The sequence below is a fragment of the Rana temporaria genome, chromosome 13, assembly GCF_905171775.1.
Source record: "Rana temporaria chromosome 13, aRanTem1.1, whole genome shotgun sequence".
Lineage (NCBI taxonomy): Eukaryota > Metazoa > Chordata > Amphibia > Anura > Ranidae > Rana > Rana temporaria.
The window spans coordinates 99,778,867-99,804,437 of NC_053501.1; the positions used below are offsets into that span (position 1 = coordinate 99,778,867).

Genomic DNA, 25,571 nt, shown 5'->3' on the forward strand with positions numbered 1-25,571 from the left:
CACTGATGTGCGGGAACCCTCGGTTCCGGCACAGTATGCCAGACCTTCAGAGCGTATGTGCCGGTGAGGTCACTGGCTGCATCCCGGGCTGAAGATCTCCTAAACCAGGCATGTCCAAAGTCCGGCCCGTGTTCTGGTTTCGTACGGCACCACTGGCAATTTGGATATACATGTCAAGTGTGGCCCCCCAACAAATCCCCAAGCTCCATGTGGTGCTCAGGGATTCATATGGAGGGGGGGAGAGGAGGATTGAAGGGCCACAAAAGAGATCCCCCCCCCCCCTGGTGTAACAGCTTGTGTTTGTCTTTTTCTTAAACTGTTCAATACAGTAGACTGTTTGCTTCCCAGCCAGTAGGAATGTATAAAATACATTCGCATATTAATACAGAGGAGTCGGAAGTACAAAAAACTGAGGAGTCGGAACATTTATCTACCGACTCCACAGCCCTGGGGCAGTGCATTAGTTGATTTCCATTTAATTTTATTTGGCAACTTCAAAGAATGCCAGGCAAAATGGTCGGCACTCACATGTTCACTTAATCAAATCTGTCCCTCTTTTAAAAAAGTTTGGACACCTCTGTCTTAAACAGTGCACGTTTAGGAGATATTCATTTAACCTACAGGCAAGCTTTATTATAGGGCTTACCTGTAGGCATTTTGCCTACACCTCTGCTGGATAGCGATCACTTTTTTTAGCATTTCCCAGTGGCACTTTGTTTTTGAGGACCCAAGAGCTCCCTAGCGGACCGCTCTCAATGAGTTCCACTGTTCTCAGAAACTTACAGTGGCAGTTTAGAATTTTAAATGTGCATTAGGAACAGCAATCTCTATTCATTGAAAACAAATCAAAGACTATTCTATCCGACTACACAGGAAAATACAAAACTGAAGACCAAATATCTAAAACACAATATTACATTTAAACTTCCACACAGCTCTATGGATCCACATACACAACCTGCATTTAGTGAAAATCTGACAGCGCATTGCAGAGTGAAATGTTGTAAAGGACGGTGCCGATACTTGGTAATTCGGGGTACAGAAATACTGCCAGGCAAAAGGTTTCCCAAATTTTTAACAGACAAGATTTGTATCTATGCAAAACACATGGTGCAGCAATAGCGCTAATTCTTAATCACACATTTTTGGCCAATGTCAGATCTGGAACAGAAAATTGCATTCCTATCTGAACTTTCAAAAGATGTTCTCTACAAATCACAAAGGGAGGGGAGCGCAGTCTACAAACACTGCACCAAACTGCCTGTATGACATACCTCTTAGCATTTCATCAGCTCAATAGCCATTCAGAATTGATTATTTTGTGACAAATGAGGATCTCTTAGACAATCTACAGCCCTACATTAAACGGTTATTTTACTTTAAATAAAAAAATTAAAACAATTAGGCCGCATTCACACCTGAGCGTAGCGTTTTCGGTCGTTTTTTTCCGGCGTTTTGTCGCACGTATTAACACGTATTCGCTCGTTGTCGCGCTAGACACTTGAATCGAGCGTTTCCATTAGTTTCTATGGGAATACAAACTTTCAAAAACGCCCAAATCAGCCCGATTCACACGACAAAAAAAGGGTGAAGAACTTGTTTGAGCTTCAGGCGTTTGAGTGGAGATGTGAACCATCTCCATTGAGAATAATGGATTTTTCCCCCCTCTAGCGTTTTATAGCTTCAGGCTACAAAACGCTCAGGTGTGAATGCAGCCTTAAAGTGGTGGTTCACCCAAAAAATAATTTTTTAACATTAGATTGAGGCCTAATTACGGGAAACAGAATCAGGTGGTTTTTTTAAATCAATGCAGTACTTGCAGTTTTAGAGATAGATGTTCTCCGCCGCTTCCGGATACGGACTGCGGGACTGGGCCTTCCCATTTGATTGACAGCCTTCCGACCGTCGCATAAAGCGTGTCACGAGTTTCCGAAAGTAGCCGAACGTCGGTGCGCAGGCGCCGTAAAGCCTCGGCAACTCATGACGCGCTGTATGCGACCGTCGGAAGGCTGTCAATCAAATAGGAACGCCCAGTCCCGAAGATCATACCCAGAAGCGGCGGAGAACATCCATCTCTAAAACGGTAAGTACTGCATTGATTTAAAAAAAAAAAAAAAACACCCGATTCTGCTTCCCGTAATTAGCCTCAATCCAACGTAAATAATTTTTTCGAATGAACCCCCGCTTTAAAGTGATAAACACACAATGTGCAGTACATTGAGGGAAAAAAAGTATTTGTTCCCTTGCCGATTTTGTACGTTTGCCCAGTGACAAAGAAATGATCAGTCTATCATTTTAAATGGTCGGTTTATTTTAACAGCGAGACAAAAAAAATATCCAGAAAAATGCACTTAAAAAAAGTTGTAAAATCGATTTGAGTGAAATAAATAATTTGATCCCCCATCAGCAACGAGCTGAGATTAGGAAGACTCATAAAGGAAGTGCTCCTAATCTCAGCTTGTTACCTGTATATAAAAAACACCTGTACACAGAAGCAATCTCTCCACCATGGTAAAGACGAAAGAACTGTCCAGGGACAAGATTGTAGACCTACACAAGACTGGAATGGGCTACAAGACCATCACCAAGCAGCTTGGCAAAAGGGTAACAACCCTTGGTTGCCAACTACAGGAAACATCTGACCTCTGATTGCCAACGAGGGTTTTGCCACCAAGTACCAAGTCATGTTTTGCGAAGAAGTCAAATACTTATTTCACTCATTAAAACGCAAATCAATTTATAACCTTTTTAAATGCTTTTTTTTATGCATATTTTTGATATTCTGTCTCTATTAAACTAAACCTGCTATTAAAATTATAGACTGATCATTTTTGTCAGTGGGGCAAATGCACAAAATCAGCAGAGAATAAAATACTTTTTCCCCTCACTGTACCTGTTTCCTAATGGATAAACAGCTGTCACGTGACCCAGATCTTTCCCATTCTGTCTGCAGAGAAACACAAGTAGGAGGAGCTTCTAGTCCTCTGCTGCTGGCATTTTTAAATGGTCAAAGATATTTGAAATTAAAACTTTATTACTTTTTGGCAATATGGGATGGACAGATTTCTGCCAGTCGCAGACTGTCACACCCCTCCAGCCCGTTTCTTAGCACAGAGGTGAAGCCTCCATCAATCCACATGCAATATCCCACCTCCATTGTGTTTAGCTGGTTAGTGGGCATGGAGGAGGAGGGAGAGTGAGCTGTCATTTACCACTGTGTAAACACCCACGTGTGTCACATGGCTGCTCAGATGTGATGGGAAGTAAATGCTTAGCATAGAAACTCACTGAAAACTGAGCATGTGCAGAGTTGCCACCACTGCCCTGCAAAAATCTTAACTGCATTGGGGACAAGGACAGAAGGAGGAGATGGAGAACAGCAGGAACCATTAGGTTTTTTTGCAGAATGCAGAAAACAAATCTCATAGTGACCGAGTATGAATACACCATTTATTGATAGTTTAAGATGTGGACTAAGTGACAAAATGTGAAGGCTTTAGTATTAAAGGGTCAGGAAACACATTCAAGAAGAACTATAGCCCCCCCCCCCCCCCCCATTTTGGATAGAACAAGGGAGGATTATAACCCGTCAGATTTATTTTCGCCATCTGTGCCTTTCAGGAGATTTACCTTCACTTCCTGCCCCATAGCCAAAACAGGAAGTGAGAAGAAATATGCAATCCCTTAGAGAGCCCCCAGTTCACCAGAACTAGTGACCTCATTGGAAGATTTCCCCCCTCATTACCTTTCTGAGGTCAACCCAAAATGTACGATTTCCTTTGTTTCGCTTACAAAGATGGTAAACAGAACAAAAAGGAGGTTGAATGGGGGCACAGACAGCAATAAAAAACCGACAGGGGGCCCAATTTCTCTCTACCATCCAGATAAATAAAATTGCCTTTAGTTATACTGTAAAGTTGAAAAACCTATCAATAAATGGTGTATCTGTTCATACTCACTCAGGGGTCAATTCACTAAGATATTTAACTTAAAAGGATCTAAGGCTGCAACTAACGATTATTTTCATAATCGATTAGTTGGCCGATTATTTTCGATTAATCGGATAATAGCCTTAAAAAAAAAAAAAAAAAAAAAAAGTTTGGCCCAATTTGTTGTTGGGCAGATTACAAAACACAAATTGCCGCAAAAACACATTACATGCTTTTCTGCAGCTTCTCCGTTGAAGTATATTGAACCAAAAAAAACAAAATGGCACCGTTTTGCGTTAAAAAGTCCTCGCCCTTTCCAAATAGGCAGCAGCTGAAAAAAAATCATGGATGTGAACGTGTCCCATAGGAAAACATGTGAATGAACTGTAGTGTGATTCTGGAAAAAGCACCAAAAAACAGAGGTGTGACCCCGGCCTGAGATGTTTAGTAACATAATGGGGTTAAAAAAACAAAAATAAGTACAAAAGAGCAAATAATCGCTACTGTAAGGGGTTTATTTTTTTTTTACTGTGGGACAGTGAAAGTAATTACAGTAGCGATTTGTTTTTTTGTACTATAAAGGGCTCATTTTAGTTTTTTTAACCCCATTATGTTACTGGCCGATTAAGCGATTATGAAAATTGTAATAGATTAATTTCATAATCGATTAGTTGTTTCGGCCCTAAAAGGATCACTAAAGGAAAACATTTTTTTAATGAAATGACTGTTTACAGGGTATAGAGACATAATAGTTAACGGATTCCTCTTAAAAATGATTAAAAATAGAACAATCATATAATGTACCTCCTAGATGCAAAAACGAAACTGAAAGTAGTCTTTGCATGTTATTTTATGCCTCTGTGCTGGACAGTGCCATAGAGAGTCATGGCTAGGAAAACGAAACTAAACTCTCCCATGACTTTTTTCATACAGAGCCAGACAACCAGGAAGTGTCCAGAACAGTATTACAGCAACATCAGAGCAAAAACGAGCAATGAGGACATGAAACCAGGACTGCAGTAAGTTAAAGGAAGCTATTTAGCTAAAAAAAAAAAAAAATTCCTTTTGTGATCCTTTAAAAAATGTATGCAATATTTAACCCAATTCACAGAAGAAAAAAAAAAAAATCAAACACACACACACACACACACACACACACACACACACACACACACCCCATGTGTTATTAACCAAATATATTTTTGCATGCATAATAGTGCTCCAGGAGGAAGAAAGTTCTATAAATGAATGCACACAGAAATGTAACTGAAAACATTCCAGTGCGCTATCTATCATTCACAGAACAAACAATTTCCTTCTGGTGAAATATTTAGAGAATACCCTGAGCTCAGGGTAGAACACTTCCACATGAATACAATGTATACTTTTAACTTGCTGACCAGTACAGTACTCCTCATTGTTACATTGTACTAAAATCCTGCCTGGTGATGAAACAATTTACCCTTTTTGTTGCCGTGTTTACCTCAAATTTGTAACAAATGTGCAGTATTTACTTAGCATTCAACATTTTACATTGAGATATTGACCATTATCTCCTGCTATATTTCCAAAAAATCCGTCACGTGATTGTCATAGCTCTTGCAAAATCCTTTAGTGAATTGACTCATCAGTCACTATACAACTGATTGTTCCCGTCATGTCTGTGATACAGTTATAAGGCCAAAATAAAGATACTGAAAAGTGCAACAAATTCTGGATTTTCCTTTTTGCACTTTTTCTTTGCAGAATAGAAAAACAAAACACCTGGTTGATCCTTTTGTTCATGTCCCCACTGTAGTGAGGGGTTTTGCAGGGTAGTGGTGGCTTCACCTCCCTCTTTTTCCAAGAGCCCTTTCACAATGGGGCAGTGGAGGCGTCGGCAGTAAAGCGCTGCTATTTTTAGCGGCGCTTTACTGTTTTCACTGCACTGTTCGGCCGCTAGTGGGGCAATTTTAAAACCCCGCTAGCGGCCAAAAAAGGGTTAAAACCACCCGTGAAGCGTCGCTGCTCATTGATTTCTTAACTTTTGCGCAAACCAAACGCTTATTGCGAATATAAAATATATATATATTTTTTGGAGGGATATTTATTAAAGCAAAAATATTGCTTTTTTTTCAAAATTTAGGCTCCATTTTTGTTTATAGTGCAAACAATAAAAACCACAGAGGTGATCAAATACCACCAAAAGCTCCATTTGTGGGAGAAAAAGGATGGCAATTTGGTTTGGGAGCCACGTTGCACAATTGTCAGTTAAAGCGACACAGTGGCGAATCTAAAAAAGTGCTCCGATCTTTTGCCAGCCAAATGGCCCATGGCTGAAGTGGCATAGCTAACAAGAGAACAAATCTGCTGGTATACAGAATTTCATCAACTTTTGCAAAGGAGCTGGGTGGAAAAATTGTCAGCCAAACAGTGACGGAATCCAATCAGATGAAGGCACTGTATGGGTATTATGCCAACGGCCAGCACTAAGCATACAATAGCTGTCAGGAAAGATTCATCCTTCTGTATTGATCAACATGGATGGAGAAAAATCTGATTTTTCTTATTCCTCCAGCAGACTGGAAAAAAAAAAAAGAAAAATGTATGTGTGTAACAGGCGCATTTCTCACTTCTTTAAAGTGATTGTGTGGGTGTTAAAAAAAAATAAAAAAAACTTTACAGACATGTTGTATTTGCCTCCTTTGCAGTTGGTTTTGCATAGAGTAGCACAGATACTCCTCAGGTCCCTCTTCGCTGCTCCCAGCCCCTCCCTCTTGTTGAGTGCCCCCACAGCAACCAGCTTTCAATGGGGGGCACCTGAGCCATGTCACAGCTCTGTGTATCCATTCAGAAACAGAGCCCTGACACGGCCCTACCCCCCCTCTATCCTGTGATTGGCTAACTGACTTTGACAGCCCCGGGAGCCAAGGGCGCCACTGCTGTGTCTCAGCCAATCAGGAGGATAGTCCCAGAGGCTTAGACACTTGTGGACATCACTGGAGAGAGACGGAGTTCAGGTATGTATTAGGGGGGGGGGGGGGGGGAGGCTGCTGCTCAAACTATTTTTTTTTTATCTTCATGCAAAGAATGCATGAAGATAAAAAAAACTTCTCCCATTAAATGCAAGAATGATCTGCTCACACTAAATGAAATTACAAGAACCTCAAAAGAGCCATCAAAGTATGCCATTCCCAAATAACACGTGAAGGAAACTCAAAACAAGTCAATGAAGTATAAAGAATATGGTAGAGCTGCCAAGCAAAAAACAAAAACCCTGAACACAAACATTCACAAAAGAAAAAAAGAAAAAAAGAGAAAGCGATTCTATTTATAGTATAACTAAGAGCCGGTTCACACAGGGGCGACCTGTCAGGCGACTCAGCCGCCTGACAAGTCGCGGTCCGCAGTAGTCAATGGAACTTGAGTCGACTTGGGAAAAGGTTCCTGTACGACTTTGGGGGCAACTCGGGGTGACTTGCAGACTTCAATACAGAAGTCATTTTGCAAGCTGCCTCTCAAGTCGCCTTGAGATCGCCTTGCCGAGTTGCCCTCAAAGTCATGCCGTCCGTGTATGAACCGGCTCTAAAGCAAATGTATTTTCCTATTTGTGTCCCCTTTAAGGAGATTCACTATATGTCCTGAGCACCAATGTCACCAGAATAAAAAAGCAAAAAAAAAAAAAAAAAAGGAGATTAGGTGGCAGAACAGGAATGGAGGGGAAATCTTCCAATAAAGGGACACTTGATCCCGTGACAGCCGTCTAAAAGGGGAAATCCCTCACATTGCAGATACATGCATCACTACCTGTCTAGTCAGACAGAACTCCACAATGCCCCGTACACACGATCGGGCTTTTGCCCGCCAAACTCACATCGGAATTCCATCGGAGTAAGGCCCCTTTCACACGTGCGGACCGTATGTCCGCTTTTTCATCCATCCGTTCGCGGATGAAAAAGGGACACACATTGGTCCCTATGTGATTGCGGGTGTCAGCGGATGAACATCCGCTGACACCCGTAATAGTCGTCCTCCGCAAAGAACCAATCGGATGAATGACATACGGTCCGTGTTCATCAGATACCCCCAAAGGGGAGAGCAGAGAAAAGACAGGGCGGTCCCTGCACAGTGTGCGGGGACCACCCTGTCATCCGCCGGCTCAGCGGGGATCAACGGAGCGATCCCCACTGAGCTTACGGAGGCGGATCATTATTGATCCACCCCGTGTGTAAAGGGGCCTAAAAGAGAACATGTTCTATATCTAAACTCCGATAGAATTCCTCAAAAAAAAAAAAAAAAAAGAAGAAGAAGAAAGTCCGATGACTGACTTTTTCCATCGAAATTCCGATTGTGTGTACGGGGCTTAAGATTTATATGCTAGGTAAAAAAATAAAATAAAAAACACCCCTTTGACTTGATTATAACTTCTTCCTACACTTTCCAAAATAAAAAATAAAATAAGTTTTGAAGTTAATTTTCATAGGGATATACAACGGAAAAAGAGCAAAAAGGAAGCAAAGCAAAATTTAAAAACTACATTTTGATTCAAATTGTTAAATTTCTGGCTCGCTCTTCCCTTCCAAATTCTCTTTTAAAATCAGATTTGACATGAAAGGGCATTATCTGTTCACCTTGCAGCTCCCACCCCCACCAAAAATAAATAAGAGTCAAATAAATAAAAGGGGAAGCTTATCTTATAGCACAGCGTCTGGCTGCTTTCTGAAGGTTCACTGGGCTTCAATGATAGATGGTGGGAAAGCCGAGGTTCCCACATCTTAGAAGATACCCCAGCCCTGTGCAGGAGAACATTCTCATGGGATCCTCGGCTTTCCCAGGATCCTGCAGCGAGGTCCTGTGACACCGCTCTGTGTAAATTTTACATTATAATAATGCTTTCAGTTAGGACCTGATGACACTGGTGTGCTGCATTCTGCATGGCATCACAAACATAGCCAGCAATGGAGGGCACACACCAAGAAATAACACAGCCGTGCATTGTAGATCATTGTGCAAACCATATTCCTGCGTTTCCCCTGACAGTGCAATGTAGTGAATGGGCCCCTAGTGATTTTCATTCAGGGGGTATGGGGGGCTGCAAACTCCACTTTAAAGAGGAGTTCCACCCAAAAATTGAACTTCCGCTCCTCGGGTACGTCCCCCCCTCCCCCCCCGGTGTCACATTTGGCACCTTTCAGGGGGGGGGGGGGGGTTAGATACCTGTCTAATACAGGTATTTTTCTCCCATTTCCAGGCAGAGATACCCGAGCCACCCGCTGGTATCTACGCCACTTCCAACACCTCTCCCCCCCCGCTGTCTTCTGGAAGACACACAGGTCCCAGAAGACCGGTACCAGTGGGGTAGCGCATACGCAGTAGGGGACTAGGTAGTGAAGCCACAAGGTTTGACGTCCCGATTCCCTTACCGAAGATGGTGGCGGCAGCACCCGACAGCCGAGGGAGAGATCGGCTTTGGGTGCCGACATTGCGGGCACCCGGGACAGGCAAGTGTCCTTATTTTAAAAGTAGCATTTGTAGCTGCTGACCGTTTAAATAAATATTTGTCGGAACTTCGTTTTAAAGGGGTTGTAAACCCAGATGCTTTGTCCGGTAAACAAAGCATATTCCCTCTATAATGTGTCTCAAACTACAGCACCAAGTGTAATTTCTGTCTGCTTCCTCCCTCTGCCATCAGCATGAATCACTTCTGACAAGTTTCCTGACACCAAGAGAAAAAAAAAAGTGACAGGGGAGAGACCACCAGCACACAGCCTGTGATTGACAGCTTCAGCTCTTTTCTTGTGTGAAGGGGGGGGGTGTCCCTTTCCTTCCTATCAGCTCTCAAAACGCTCCTCACTAAGCGCTGCAGAGTAATTTCAGCTATATGCCCCCTTTATTCTGACCACTTAAACAAGTTTTATCAATTCTGGATTTTGAACAGATGGAGAAGAATGCAGATAAACAGGTACACATTATGTAGGAGGATTCCCCCCCCCCCATCTCTGTGCATCACCTGAGGCCAGTCACTTAACTGGGTATATGGAAGGGTTTACAACCACAATTAAGTGGTTGTAAACCCTTTACAACCACTTTAACCTACAGGTAAGCCTAGATTAAGGCTTACCCGTAGGTGCTTGAAATCTCTCTATAAACCTCCACGGTTTAGGAGATATTTACTATAATCACGGGCACCGCTGTCTACGGCGCAGGCGCACTGTAGTGTGCCGTTCCTAATTGAGGCTGTGCCGTCCCTGCCGGCTCCCGCGAGGGAGTGACGTCATTGCGGCTCCAGGCAGAGTGCCAGAGCTGCGATACACAAAGTAACCCCCGGGCAAGATGTTAGCTGCCCAGGCTTTGGAAGAGGATGGCTGCGGGGGCTTCAATCAAAGGGGAGCATTACATAATGAGCTAGTATGCCATGCATACTAGCTCATTATGCCTTTGTCTTGCAGGTGTTTTTTTTTCCCCGGGTTTACTTCCTCTTTAAGGCTGGATTCACACCTGAGCGTTTTGTCGCCTGAAGCGCGACGCTCAAAAACGCTAGAGGGGAAAAAATACATTCCCAATGGAGATGGTTTACATCTCCACTCCAAAACGCCTGAAGCCCAAACAAGTTCCGGACCCTTTTTTGTCGCGCAAATTGGGCGGTTTGGGCATTTTTGAGCATTTCTATTTCCCATAGAAAGTAATGAAAACTCTCGATTCAAGCGACTAGAACTTTTCACCCAGGCAGAAGATAAAAAAAAATCTACCAACATAGCAACAAGTGATGAAAAGATGATAATTTTTCCTATTGGCTAAAATAAAAAACGTTGAAGTACAAAAACGTCGGACGACGCTGAACGCGCAAATAAGCATGAAACGACTGAACGACCTACGCTCAGGTGTGAATGCAGCCTAAAAGCATAGCCCTGTCTAGGTGACAAGAGGCCAAAGCCCATCAAGACCCAGGCACAAATGCTCAGCAATATCCTATGAAAATATCATCTGCATGGAGTCTTACTGCTATACTACTAATTACCATTACTGGAAGCAGTACACTGCACATCTTGGAAGCATTCATTGTTCTATACAATCAGCCCCATCTGAAAACCAGCACAAAGCAAAGCAAGTGACACAAACATCCTTATAAACAAAGCAAAGTGCGCCCATCACCCAACAACCACCCTTTACTCTGGCAACAGGTTTACTGCACCGGGTACATCCATCAATATTTAACTTTTCACAGATCACATCCAAGAAGTTTACTACTTTTTACAGCACCATAAAGCAGTTCTCATGTTTAGTTTGCCAGGGCAACATCTTGGCATTTTGATTGGCTCTTTTATATAAGGCCAACTGACTTGTTTGTACAGTCATGTATTACCAACACCTAGCCTACCAGCCTTGGCAGGTAAAATAAAAATACAGCCCATATTATGTGTGCGCAGGCATGGCTCTGAGGACCGGCGCTAGCGATTACAACATGGCTTGCTTAACCACCTGTCTACAGGGCACTTTTACCCCCTACCTGCCTAGGCCAATTTTTCAGCCCTGTCACACTTTGAATGACAGTTGCACGGTCATGCAACACTGTACCCAAATTAGAGCTTTTTTTTGGTGATATTTAATCCGTACTGTTTTTTTTTTTGCTGAACGAAAAAAAATAAAAAAAAATAAAAGACTGAAAATTTTGCGAGAGAAAAAAAAAAAAAGTTTTATTTTGTTATAAAATAGTCATTTTTCTCCTTCAGTGATGAGGCGGCACTGATCGGCACTGTTGGAGGCTGCACTGATCATCAGGACAAGGATTATCAGTATACAGTGAGGGGGAAAGTATTTGATCCCCTGCTGATTTTGTACGTTTGCCCGCTGACACATAAAATCTATCATTTCGTCGGTTTATTTTAACAGTGAGAGATAAACAGAAATATCCAGAAAAACACTTTTCAAAAGAGTTATAAATGGATTTGCATTTTAATGAGTGAAATAAGTATTTGATCCCCTATCAGGAAGATTTCTGGCTCCCGGGTGTCCTTTATACAGGTAACAAGCTGAGATTAGGAGCACTCCAAGACAACCTGGGGCCCTCCAGCTGTTGTGGAACTACATTTCCCATGAGGCATTGCAAGGCTGGCAGTTACAATTACTCCCAGAGGCATGATGGGACTTGTAGTTCTGCAACAGGTGGAGGCCCCAGGTTGCCTACCCCTTGATCTAAGCCAAGGTTCACACTGCTGTGGGTTAGAAATCGTGTTAGAGTTCAGCTGAATGCACATGATTTCAAACCCAACATGTCAGCCTGACTTTGGGAGAGATTTCAGAGACATCTATGGGTGTTTCTGCACAGACCTCTGTCATGCCAAAATTGGCCCAATGTGAAGGTGGGCTTAAAGAGTGCTCCTAATCTCAGCTTGTTACCTGCATAAAAGACCTGTCCACAGAAGCAGATTCTAATCTCTCCACCATGGCCAAAGAGCTGTCCAAGGAGGTCAGGGACAAGATTGTCATAAAGGGACCAGGGTGAATATAAATCAATCATTTTTTATTTTATTTTTTTAATCAAAAAAGAAAATTAAATCAAATCAAAATTATTGGAGCTTAGTTACGTAGCATGAGGGGGCTGTATATTCTGCAATATTTACATTTTTTGGTAAACTCATTCAACAAATCAAAGCTCTGAAAGCTGATATAACATGCACTGCATTGATGCATTCACACAATAAACCCAAGTTCAGGAATTATCTCATTGTTTTGAAAATCTATGTACACTACAAACTGTATGATTGTAACGGTTCTGATATGGCCGTTTTAGTAACCTTATTCTTAATAGGAAACCTTAATTTTGTTTGCAAATATTAAAGATTCCAACTACCAGCAAGAAGGAGTCCTTACATTAAAGAGCACCTGTCATTTCAGATCCATCATGGCAGCACCTATTAGCGGTCATCCACTCACCTGCTGCCGCCACGTCCCACACCTTGTTGTGTCACTGCCATATCACCAGCCGCCCCATTAAAGTGAATGGGATGGTCTGGGAGCCAACAGCAGCTCAGGAGGGGGGAGCCAACAGCGGCTCAGGAGGGGGGAGCCAACAGCGGCTCAGGAGGGGGGAGCCAACAGCGGCTCAGGAGGGGGGAGCCAACAGCGGCTCAGGAGGGGGGAGCCAACAGCAGCTCAGGAGGGGGGAGCCAACAGCAGCTCAGGAGGGGGGAGCCAACAGCAGCTCAGGAGGGGGGAGCCAACAGCAGCTCAGGAGGGGGGAGCCAACAGCAGCTCAGGAGGGGGGAGCCAACAGCAGCTCAGGAGGGGGGAGCCAACAGCAGCTCAGGAGGGGGGAGCCAACAGCAGCTCAGGAGGGGGGAGCCAACAGCAGCTCAGGAGGGGGGAGCCAACAGCAGCTAAAGAGGGGGGAGCCAACAGCAGCTAAAGAGGGGGGAGCCAACAGCAGCTAAAGAGGGGGGAGCCAACAGCAGCTAAAGAGGGGGGAGCCAACAGCAGCTAAAGAGGGGGGAGCCAACAGCGGCTCAGGAGGGGGGAGCCAACAGCAGCTCAGGAGGGGGGAGCCAACAGCAGCTCAGGAGGGGGGAGCCAACAGCAGCTCAGGAGGGGGGAGCCAACAGCAGCTCAGGAGGGGGGAGCCAACAGCGGCTCAGGAGGGGGGAGCCAACAGCGGCTCAGGAGGGGGGAGCCAACAGCAGCTCAGGAGGGGGGAGCCAACAGCAGCTCAGGAGGGGGGAGCCAACAGCAGCTCAGGAGGGGGGAGCCAACAGCAGCTCAGGAGGGGGGAGCCAACAGCAGCTCAGGAGGGGGGAGCCAACAGCAGCTCAGGAGGGGGGAGCCAACAGCGGCTCAGGAGGGGGGAGCCAACAGGGGGGAGCCAACAGCGGCTCAGGAGGGGGGAGCCAACAGCGGCTCAGGAGGGGGGAGCCAACAGCGGCTCAGGAGGGGGGAGCCAACAGCAGCTAAACAGGGGGGAGCCAACAGCAGCTAAAGAGGGGGGAGCCAACAGCAGCTAAAGAGGGGGGAGCCAACAGCAGCTAAAGAGGGGGGAGCCAACAGCAGCTAAAGAGGGGGGAGCCAACAGCAGCTAAAGAGGGGGGAGCCAACAGCGGCTCAGGAGGGGGGAGCCAACAGCGGCTCAGGAGGGGGGAGCCAACAGCGGCTCAGGAGGGGGGAGCCAACAGCGGCTCAGGAGGGGGGAGCCAACAGCAGCTCAGGAGGGGGAGCCAACAGCGGCTCAGGGATAACAGTTGCCCTTTAAAAATGATGATTTAAATCAAATTGATTTCAATTAAGTCTTTTTACATAGCCAATCATCGATCGATGCCCATGCATGCGGGAAGCGTGACCACAGGACAACGTCCATAGACGGCCTCCTGGCAATGTGAGCCTGCATTGTAGCAGCCTTTTGGCTACAGGGTAGGAGGTGGTTAAGGAGACCCTGGTCATCAATAGAATAAAAATGACAAAGCTCTGGTGAATGGAGAGGACACAGTAAAGATCCTTTGAACAGCTTTGCAGTTCAGCATGGTGAGAATGCCAGGACTGGACCAGGTAAAGCCAACCAGTGTATGCAAATTTTGGCCAGTTACTGATAAACCAGCAGAAATGATCTCTCACCCAACATCCTATGAATGATAAACCAAAACTAGCAGGGCAGAAAATGAAGCCGTTATGACAGATTCCAGAATGCAATAGACCAGAATTGTGTAGCCTAGGTCCACACTAATGTGGTGCAAAAACCCCATGGATTGTGCGCATTTCCCATACCACACTTAAATCGCACTGCCCTTGTGATCTATAGCAGGTGTCAGGGCAATCTCAACACCACCACAAATGCAGGTCAAACTCAGAGCATTTACACCCCCCCCCCCCCCCCAGATGGTACAAAAACGACAATGCAATCCAGTTGCAAAACCATTCAACATGAATGAGCTGAAATTTCTCCACTCTGAATCGCATGCGGTTCATAGTGCGAACAGAAGAACATGCCCTTTGCTCAGGTCAAATAAAAATGAATAGTGTATGGGCGGCTTTAAAAGGAGTTGTAAAGGAAAACATTTTTTTTGCTGAAATGACTGTTTACAGGGTAGAGAGACATAATAGTTAACTGATTCCTTTTAAAAACGATTACAAATAGATAAAAAACAATCATATAATGTACCTCTAGTTTCGTTTGTGCATGTTAACCTGCCTCTGTGATAGCACAGAGCCATAGAGCAGTGATGGTTTGGAAAACGAAACTAGAATCTCCCAGTACTGTGGTGATCAGGAAACAGACAACCAGGAAGTGTCCAGAACAGAGAAGAATTACAGCAACATCCGAGCAAAAACGAACAATGAGGACATGAAACCAGGACTGCAGTAAGGTAAAAGAAGCTATTTAGCAAAAAAAAATAAAAAATCTTTAGTGACCCTTTAAGTATAACTTTCATTTCTGTTACAAGAGCTTTTAGGTTTAGCCACAGGGTCACTTTAAAGTGGTAGTAAATCCTATAAAACAACTTTATGCTACAGGTAAGCATATAATAAGGCTTACCTGTAGGTACCCCGGATATCTCCTAAACCTGCACAGTTTAGGAGATATTCGCACATGTGCACTGGAGCAAACTGGAGGAAGTGCCACCTATCAGCACCCCATCAATTCCACCTCATTGATGCCCATCAGTGAAGGAGAAAATGTACTTCTTTAAAGTTTTGTAACGAAAAAAAATAAAATAAAAAAGCATTTGTTTTTCAAAATGTTCAGTTTTTTTTATTTTTTGCAGAAAAATAAATCCCAGGAGGTGATCAAATACCACCAAAAGAAAGCTCTATTTGTGTGGAAAAAAAATGATAAACATTTAGTTTGGGTACAGTTTTGTATGACCGCGCAATTGTCATTCAAAGTGCAACAGCGCTGAAAGGTGAAAATTGGTCTGGGCAGGAAGGTGTGCAAGTGCCTGGTATGGAAGTGGTTAAAGAGACCCTGTTGCTATAATAAGTAAAACATAACCAGCCTGCATACGATTAAAGTGTTAATAAACCCAGGACTCTGCATTCACTATATCTGGTCTCCCACAGTACACAGAACATGGAAATGCAATTATTTTAGTAAATATAGGTTATGGGACAGGAAGTGAAGGAAAATCTCTGCAATGGGACACAGATGGCAAACAAAAAATAAATACAAATCTCACAGGGGTTATAACCCTCCCTTGCTATATCCAAAATGAAAAAAGTTTTGCCTACCGATCTACTTTACCTGGTTTGGGTGCAACACCCACCCAAGCAACAAAGTGTGGTTGTTGACACAAATCCTCCCCCTAAAATAAAGGCGAAGGTGCAACACATTGCCCCACCCCTTCAACTGACACAACACGTTGCCCCACCCCTTCAACTGACGGCAATGCTACCAACAAGAAAATGCATGGGCACAGCCCTCCTTCCTACACCAAAAAGAGCGCTTCACCCCTTCCAAGTGAATGCCCGGGCGCAAACCTTTGCTCCCACCCCCCTCATACATGAAAGCACGGGCACAAAACTTAATTTACCAGCCAAGTGATGGCATGTGCACATTTCCCCCTCCACAACAGACAGAAAGGTTACTCCAAAATGAATGCATTTGTGCAACCCTTCCTCCACCAAGCAAATGCAGATTTGCTCCAGTGCCTTTACTTTGAATGTGGTTTACACCCATGCCCCGCAAACCTAGCTCCCTTCCCCTACGTTGCAAACCTCACCCCCCCCCCCACACACACACACACGTGGGAACGCAGGCGCAAACTTCGCTCCCTCCCCCTACGTGGGAACGGGGGCGCAAACCTCACTCCCTCCCCCTACGTGGGAACGTGGGCACAAACCTCGCTCCCTTCCCCTACGTGGCAAACCTCACTATCCCCCTACGTGGGAACACCGCGCAAACCTCACTCCCTCCCTGGGAACGTGGTTGCAAACCTAGCTCCCTCCCCCTACGTGGGAACACGGGCGCAAACCTCGCTCATTCCCCCTACATGGGAACACGGGCGCAAACCTCGCTCATTCCCCCTAAGTGGGAACACGGGCGCAAACCTCGCTCCCCCTAAATGGGAACCTCGGTTGCAAACCTTGCTCCCTTTCCCTACGTGGCAAACCTCGCTCTCCCCATCCTACGTGGGAACACGGGCGCAAACCTAGCTCCCTTGCCCTATGTGGCAAACCTCGCCCGCCCCCCCCACGTGGGAACACAGGTGCAAACATAGCTCCCTTGACCTATGTGGCAAACCTCGCACCACCACCCCCACGTGGGCGCAAACCTCACTCCCTCCCCCTACGTGGGGCCCCCCCCACATGGGAACACGGGCGCAAACTTGGCTCCCTCCCCCTACATGGCAAATCTCACCCCCCCCACATGGGAACACAGGCGCAAACCTAGCTCCCTTCCCCTACGTGGCAAACCTCAGTCCACTGCCCCCCCCCCCCACGTGGGGACAAGGGCTCAAACCTCGCTCCCTTCCCCTATGTGGAAAACCTTGCGATCTCCCGCCTATGTGGGAAAACCTCGCTCCCCCTTACGTGGGAATGCAAACCTAGCTACCTTCCCCTACGTAGCAAACCTCGCTCCCTCCCCCTACGTGGGAACAAACCTCGCTCCCTTCCCCTACGTGGGAACACTAGCGGAAACCTAGCCCCCATCCCCTACGTGGCAAACCTCGCTCCCCTTCCCCTACGTGACAAACCTCGCCCCCTTCCCCTACATGGCAAACCTAGCTCCCTTCCCCTACGTGGCAAACCTCGCTCCCTCCCCCTACGTGGGAACACTAGCGGAAACCTAGCCCCCATCCCCTACGTGGCAAACCTCGCTCCCCTTCCCCTACGTGGCAAACCTAGCTCCCTTCCCCTACGTGGCAAACCTAGCTCCCTTCCCCTACGTGGCAAACCTAGCTCCCTTCCCCTACGTGGCAAACCTAGCTTCCTTCCCCTACGTGGCAAACCTAGCTCCCTTCCCCTACGTGGCAAACCTAGCTCCCTCCCCCTACGTGGCAAACCTAGCTCCCTCCCCCTACGTGGGAATGCAAACCTAGCTACCTTCCCCTACGTGGGAACGCGGGCGCAAACCTCGCTCCCTCCCCCTACGTGGGAATACAAACCTAGCTACCTTCCCCTACGTAGCAAACCTCGCTCCCTCCCCCTACGTGGGAATGCAAACCTAGCTACCTTCCCCTACGTAGCAAACCTCGCTCCCTCCCCCTACCTGGCAAAGCGGGTGCAAACCTCGCTCCCTACCTGGCAAACCTTGCTCCCTCCCCCTACGTAGGAACACGGGCTCAAACCTCGCTCCCTTCCCCTATGTGGAAAAGATTGCGCTCTCCCGCCTATGTGGGAAAACCTCAGGCGCAAACCTCGCTCCCCCCTACGTGGAAATGCAAACCTAGCTCCCTTTCCCTACGTGGCTAGTCTCGCTCTCCTCCTCCCCCTACGTGGCAAACCTCGCTCTCCCCCCTACGTGGGAACGCGGGCGCAAGGCTCGCTCCCTCCCCCTACCTGGCAAACCTTGCTCCCTCCCCCTACGTGGGAACAAACCTTGCTCCCTTCCCCTACGTGGCAAACCTAGCTCCCTTCCCCTACGTGGCAAACCTAGCTCCCTTCCCCTACGTGGCAAACCTAGCTTCCTTCCCCTACGTGGCAAACCTAGCTCCCTTCCCCTACGTGGCAAACCTAGCTCCCTCCCCCTACGTGGCAAACCTAGCTCCCTCCCCCTACGTGGGAATGCAAACCTAGCTACCTTCCCCTACGTGGGAACGCGGGCGCAAACCTCGCTCCCTCCCCCTACGTGGGAATACAAACCTAGCTACCTTCCCCTACGTAGCAAACCTCGCTCCCTCCCCCTACGTGGGAATGCAAACCTAGCTACCTTCCCCTACGTAGCAAACCTCGCTCCCTCCCCCTACCTGGCAAAGCGGGTGCAAACCTCGCTCCCTACCTGGCAAACCTTGCTCCCTCCCCCTACGTAGGAACACGGGCTCAAACCTCGCTCCCTTCCCCTATGTGGAAAAGATTGCGCTCTCCCGCCTATGTGGGAAAACCTCAGGCGCAAACCTCGCTCCCCCCTACGTGGAAATGCAAACCTAGCTCCCTTTCCCTACGTGGCTAGTCTCGCTCTCCTCCTCCCCCTACGTGGCAAACCTCGCTCTCCCCCCTACGTGGGAACGCGGGCGCAAGGCTCGCTCCCTCCCCCTACCTGGCAAACCTTGCTCCCTCCCCCTACGTGGGAACAAACCTTGCTCCCTTCCCCTACGTGGCAAACCTCGCTCCCTTCCCCTACGTGGGAACACTAGCGGAAACCTAGCCCCCATCCCCTATGTGGCAAACCTCGCTCCCCTACATGGCAAACCTCGCCCCCTTCCCCTACGTGGCAAACCTAGCTCCCCTCCCCCTACGTGGGTACACAGGCTCAATCCTCGCTGCCTTCCCCTACGTGGCAAACCTCGCTGCCTTCCCCTACGTGGCAAACCTAGCCCCCATCCCCTACGTGGCAAACCTCGCTCCCCTTCCCCTACGTGGCAAACCTAGCTCCCTTCCCCTACATGGCAAACCTAGCTCCCTTCCCCTACGTGGCAAACCTCGCTCCCCTCCCCCTACGTGGGTACACAGGCTCAATCCTCGCTGCCTTCCCCTACGTGGCAAACCTCGCTGCCTTCCCCTACGTGGCAAACCTCGCTCCCATCCCCTACGTGGCAAACCTCGCTCCCCTTCCCCTACGTGGCAAACCTCGCTCCCCTTCCCCTACGTGACAAACCTCGACCCCTTCCCCTACGTGGGAACACTAGCGGAAACCTAGCCCCCATCCCCTACGTGGCAAACCTCGCTCCCCATCCCCTACGTGGCAAACCTCGCTCCCCTTCCCCTACGTGGCAAACCTCGCTCCCCTTCCCCTACGTGGCAAACCTCGCTCCCCTTCCCCTACGTGGCAAACCTAGCTCCCCTTCCCCTACGTGGCAAACCTAGCTCCCTTCCCCTACGTGGCAAACCTAGCTCCCTTCCCCTACGTGGCAAACCTAGCTCCCTTCCCCTACGTGGCAAACCTAGCTCCCTTCCCCTACGTGGCAAACCTAGCTCCCTTCCCCTACGTGGCAAACCTCGCTCCCTCCCCCTACGTGGGAATGCAAACCTAGCTACCTTCCCCTACGTGGGAACGCGGGCGCAAACCTCGCTCCCTCCCCCTACGTGGGAATGCAAACCTAGCTACCTTCCCCTACGTGGGAACGCGGGCGCAAACCTCGCTCCCTCCCCCTACGTGGGAATACAAACCTAGCTACCTTCCCCTACGTAGCAAACCTCGCTCCCTCCCCCTACCTGGCAAAGCGGGTGCAAACCTCGCTCCCTACCTGGCAAACCTTGCTCCCTCCCCCTACGTAGGAACACGGGCTCAAACCTCGCTCCCTTCCCCTATGTGGAAAAGATTGCGCTCTCCCGCCTATGTGGGAAAACCTCAGGCGCAAACCTCGCTCCCCCCTACGTGGAAATGCAAACCTAGCTCCCTTTCCCTACGTGGCTAGTCTCGCTCTCCTCCTCCCCTACGTGGCAAACCTCGCTCTCCCCCCTACGTGGGAACGCGGGCGCAAGGCTCGCTCCCTCCCCCTACCTGGCAAACCTTGCTCCCTCCCCCTACGTGGGAACAAACCTTGCTCCCTTCCCCTACGTGGCAAACCTCGCTCCCTTCCCCTACGTGGGAACACTAGCGGAAACCTAGCCCCCCATCCCCTACGTGGCAAACCTCGCTCCCCTTCCCCTACGCGGCAAACCTCGCCCCCTTCCCCTACGTGGGAACACTAGCGGAAACCTAGCCCCCATCCCCTACGTGGCAAACCTCGCTCCCCTTCCCCTACGTGGCAAACCTCGCTCCCCTCCCCCTACGTGGCAAACCTCGCTCCCCTCCCCCTACGTGGGAACACTAGCGGAAACCTAGCACCCATCCCCTACGTGGCAAACCTCGCTCCCCTTCCCCTACGTGGCAAACCTCGCTCCCCTCCCCCTACGTGGCAAACCTTGCTCCCCTCCCCCTACGTGGGTACACAGGCTCAATCCTCGCTGCCTTCCCCTACGTGGCAAACCTCGCTGCCGTTCCCTACGTGGCAAACCTCGCTCCCTTCCCTACGTGGCAAACCTCGCTCCCTTCCCCTACGTGGCAAACCTCGCTCCCTTCCCCTACGTGGCAAACCTCGCTCCCTTCCCCTACGTGGCAAACCTCGCTCCCCTCCCCCTACGTGGGTACACAGGCTCAATCCTCGCTCCCATCCCCTACGTGGCAAACCTCGCTCCCATCCCCTACGTGGCAAACCTCGCTCCCATCCCCTACGTGGCAAACCTCGCTCCCATCCCCTACGTGGCAAACCTCGCTCCCATCCCCTACGTGGCAAACCTAGCTCCCATCCTCTACGTGGCAAACCTCGCTCCCCCCCCTACGTGGCAAACCTCGCTCCCCCCCCCCCTACGTGGCAAACCTCGCTCCCCTCCCCCTACGTAGGTACACAGGCTCAATCCTCGCTGCCTTCCCCTACGTGGCAAACCTCGCTCCTCCCATGGGCACAAACCTTCGCTCACTCCCTCCTACATTAGGGCACAAACCTTTGCCCCCATCGCACGACATGAAACCACGGGTGAACATCTTCACCCCCACACCACACCTGACAGTGTGGGCACAGAATGCCCCCAAGTGGCAGTACTGGGTCAGGGGCACACAGTGTTGGTTGTAATGACAGTTGTCAATCATCTCCTGGCACACACACACACACTGCCCCCTAATGGTGAGAATAGAAATAACCACCTACGTGACAAACCTCGCTCCCCCCTACGTGGCAAACCTCGCTCTCCCCTACGTGGCAAACCTCGCTCTCCCCTACGTGGCAAACCTCGCTCTCCCCCCCCCCCCCATGTGGCAAACCTCGCTCTCCTCCCCCCACCTACGTGGCAAACCTCGCTCTCCCCCCTATGTGGGAACGCGGGCGCATGGCTCGATCCCTCCCCCTACGTGGCAAACCTAGCTCCCTTCCCCTACGTGGCAAACCTAGCTCCCTTCCCCTACGTGGCAAACCTAGCTCCCTTCCCCTACGTGGCAAACCTAGCTCCCTTCCCCTACGTGGCAAACCTAGCTCCCTTCCCCTACGTGGCAAACCTAGCTCCCATCCTCTACGTGGCAAACCTCGCTCCCCCCCCCCCCTACGTGGCAAACCTCGCTCCCCTACGTGGCAAACCTCGCTCCCCTACGTGGCAAACCTCGCTCCCATCCCCTACGTGGCAAACCTCGCTCCCATCCCCTACGTGGCAAACCTCGCTCCCATCCCCTACGTGGCAAACCTCGCTCCCATCCCCTACGTGGCAAACCTAGCTCCCATCCTCTACGTGGCAAACCTCGCTCCCCCCCCTACGTGGCAAACCTCGCTCCCCCCCCCCCCTACGTGGCAAACCTCGCTCCCCTCCCCCTACGTAGGTACACAGGCTCAATCCTCGCTGCCTTCCCCTACGTGGCAAACCTCGCTCCTCCCATGGGCACAAACCTTCGCTCACTCCCTCCTACATTAGGGCACAAACCTTTGCCCCCATCGCACGACATGAAACCACGGGTGAACATCTTCACCCCCACACCACACCTGACAGTGTGGGCACAGAATGCCCCCAAGTGGCAGTACTGGGTCAGGGGCACACAGTGTTGGTTGTAATGACAGTTGTCAATCATCTCCTGGCACACACACACACACACTGCCCCCTAATGGTGAGAATAGAAATAACCACCTACGTGACAAACCTCGCTCCCCCCTACGTGGCAAACCTCGCTCTCCCCTACGTGGCAAACCTCGCTCTCCCCTACGTGGCAAACCTCGCTCTCCCCCTCCCCCCCATGTGGCAAACCTCGCTCTCCTCCCCCCACCTACGTGGCAAACCTCGCTCTCCCCCCTATGTGGGAACGCGGGCGCATGGCTCGCTCCCTCCCCCTACGTGGCAAACCTAGCTCCCTTCCCCTACGTGGCAAACCTAGCTCCCTTCCCCTACGTGGCAAACCTAGCTCCCTTCCCCTACGTGGCAAACCTAGCTCCCTTCCCCTACGTGGCAAACCTAGCTCCCATCCTCTACGTGGCAAACCTCGCTCCCCCCCCCCCCTACGTGGCAAACCTCGCTCCCCTACGTGGCAAACCTCGCTCCCCTACGTGGCAAACCTCGCTCCCCTCCCCCTACGTGGGTACACGGGCTCAATCCTCGCTCCCTTCCCCTACGTGGCAAACCTCGCTCCTCCCATGGGCACAAACCTTCGCTCACTCCCTCCTACATTAGGGCACAAACCTTTGCCCCCATCGCACGACGTGAAACCACGGGTGGACATCTTCACCCCCACACCACACCTGACAGTGTGGGCACAGAATGCCCCCAAGTGGCAGTACTGGGTCAGGGGCACACAGAGTGGGTTGTAATGATGACAGCTTGTCAATCATCTCCTGGCACACACACTGCCCCCTAATGGTGAGAATAGAAATAACCGCTGCCCAGATCAGAGGCCCCCGATAATAATTATGTAGAGCCCCCCCAGACCTGTCCCCGGTACAATCCCCCCCCCCCCCCCCAATAATGGCCGCCATACTCACATCTCCGGAACCATTTCAGCCAGTAGTGGACGATGATGGAGTGCTGCTTCTTGTTCTCGATGCACCAGGTGGAGAGGTTCTGAATGGACTCCATAGTATTGGAGACTCCCTGCAGCTTGCGGTCCAGAGCGGCCTCCAGGGCCCCGACAGAGGCCTTGCTGCTGCTGCCGGCCGCCATGTTGGTTCCCCACAATGCCCCGCGGCCGATAGGAGCGGGGGGTGTAGCGGGTATATGGCGCTACAGGCCGCTCGCCATGACAGGACTGGAGACGAGGGAAAGACGGGACACGGCTGCCAACACCACACACAGCGTTTAATAGGCGATTATAATTGTATGACGACGGAGCGCGCGCACGAGAGCGACCAACGCGTGCGTCACCGGCGAGCTGACACGACCCGAGAGCGCGCCTCGATGCCCGCGCTATATAATGGAGAGCGCGGGCACGGCCAGCGAGAGCGCGAACCGAACACGCCCCCTTTCGCTGCTTGTGCGTACACTTCGCTTTACTGTTCTGCGGACACGCCCCTCACTACTGTGCGGACACTCCCACTCCCACTGCGGTGTGTCTCCTCAGAAGAGAGGCGGGAAAGGCAGCGCCTGACCTGAGTATAAATACTGGGGTACAGTGACAGGCAATCCATGAGGAAATAATAAAATAACGCGCAGCTTTCTTAGTACATTCTTTTCAATGTAAAAATAAATCAATATCTGACATGGGTTGCCCATAGGAAAAATAAAAAGGTTTAGGCCTCTTTCACACCTGAGTTTTTGGTACCTCAGATCCCAACGCGTGAAAACGCGCAAGTGGAAGAACCCCATTATTCTCAATGGGCCTGAGCTCCGGTCATTAACATTTTCTTACGGCCGAGGTCCAAATCTCAAGTCTGTGCTGTGACTGATTTCCTTTTTTTGGTGCAAGCCACGCTCTCCGACGCTTTTGTTATAGTTTCCACCACACGGTAATACTCTGTAAATGTCCCCAATAGTGTTCCCTCTTACATTAGGTGCCCCCATCAGACGACTACCTCCATAAATCAGTTGCCACCGTCAGAGTACCCCCCTTACATCAGGTGTCCCATTACATCAAATATGCCCATCAAAGTGCCACCTTACATCAGGTGTCCCCATCACATCAAGTGTGACCATAATAGTGCTCCTTTTCATCAGGTGTCCCCATGACAGTACCCCTTTACATCAGGTGTCCCTATCACAGTGCCCCCTTTACATCAGGTGTCTCCATCACATCAGGTGTTCCCATCAGAGTGCTCCTTTACATCAGGTGTCCCCATCACAGTACCCCTTTTACATCAGGTGCCCCTATCACAGCGCCACCTTTACATCAGGTGTCCCTATAACAGTGCCCCCTTTACATCAGGTGTCCCCATCACAGTACCCCTTTACATCAGGTGCCCCTATCACAGTGCCGCCTTACATCAGGTGTCCCTATAACAGTGCCCCCTTTACATCAGGTGTCCCCATCACATCAGGTGTTCCCATCAGAGTGCTCCTTTACATTAGGTTTCCCCATCAAAGTGCCACCTTACATCAGGTGTCCCGTCACATCAGGTGTGCCCATCAGAGTGTCTCTTTAGATCAGGTGCCCCCATCGCAGTTCCACTTTACATCAGGTGTCCCCATCACAGTGCCACTTTACATCAGGTGTCCCCATCACAGTGCCACTTTACATCAGGTGTCCCCATCACAGTGCCACCTTACATCAGGTGTCCCCATCACATCAGGTGTGCCCATCAGAGTGCTCCTTTACATTAGGTGTCACCATAAGAGTGCCTCTTTACCTCAGACGTCCCCATCAGAGTGCCTCTTTACATCAGAGTGCCCTCATCACATCAGGTGTGCCCATCAGAGTGCCACCTTACATCAGGTGTGCCCATCAGAGTGCCCCCTTTACATCAGGTGTCCTCATCACATCAGATGTGCCCATCAGTTTTCCTTTACAACAGGCGTGCCCATCACAGTGCCCCTTTACTCTCGGTGTCCCCATCAAAGTGCCCCTTTACATTAGGTGTCTCCATCAGAGTGCCCCTTAACATCAGGTGTCCCGATCACATCAGGTGTCCCCCATCACAG

General features: G+C 49.5%; 1 protein-coding gene across 1 annotated transcript in view; it reads right to left on the minus strand.

The window, feature by feature from the left end:
* RPRD2 (regulation of nuclear pre-mRNA domain containing 2) overlaps positions 1–23,903 on the minus strand; it is an 88,509-nt gene extending 64,606 nt beyond the window's left edge. Inside the window, 1 exon segment of the mRNA XM_040332700.1 lies at positions 23,483–23,903. Within this exon segment, the coding sequence (XP_040188634.1) occupies positions 23,483–23,660 (178 nt within the window). The 5' untranslated portion in view covers positions 23,661–23,903.
* Positions 23,904–25,571: the final 1,668 nt, after the last annotated feature.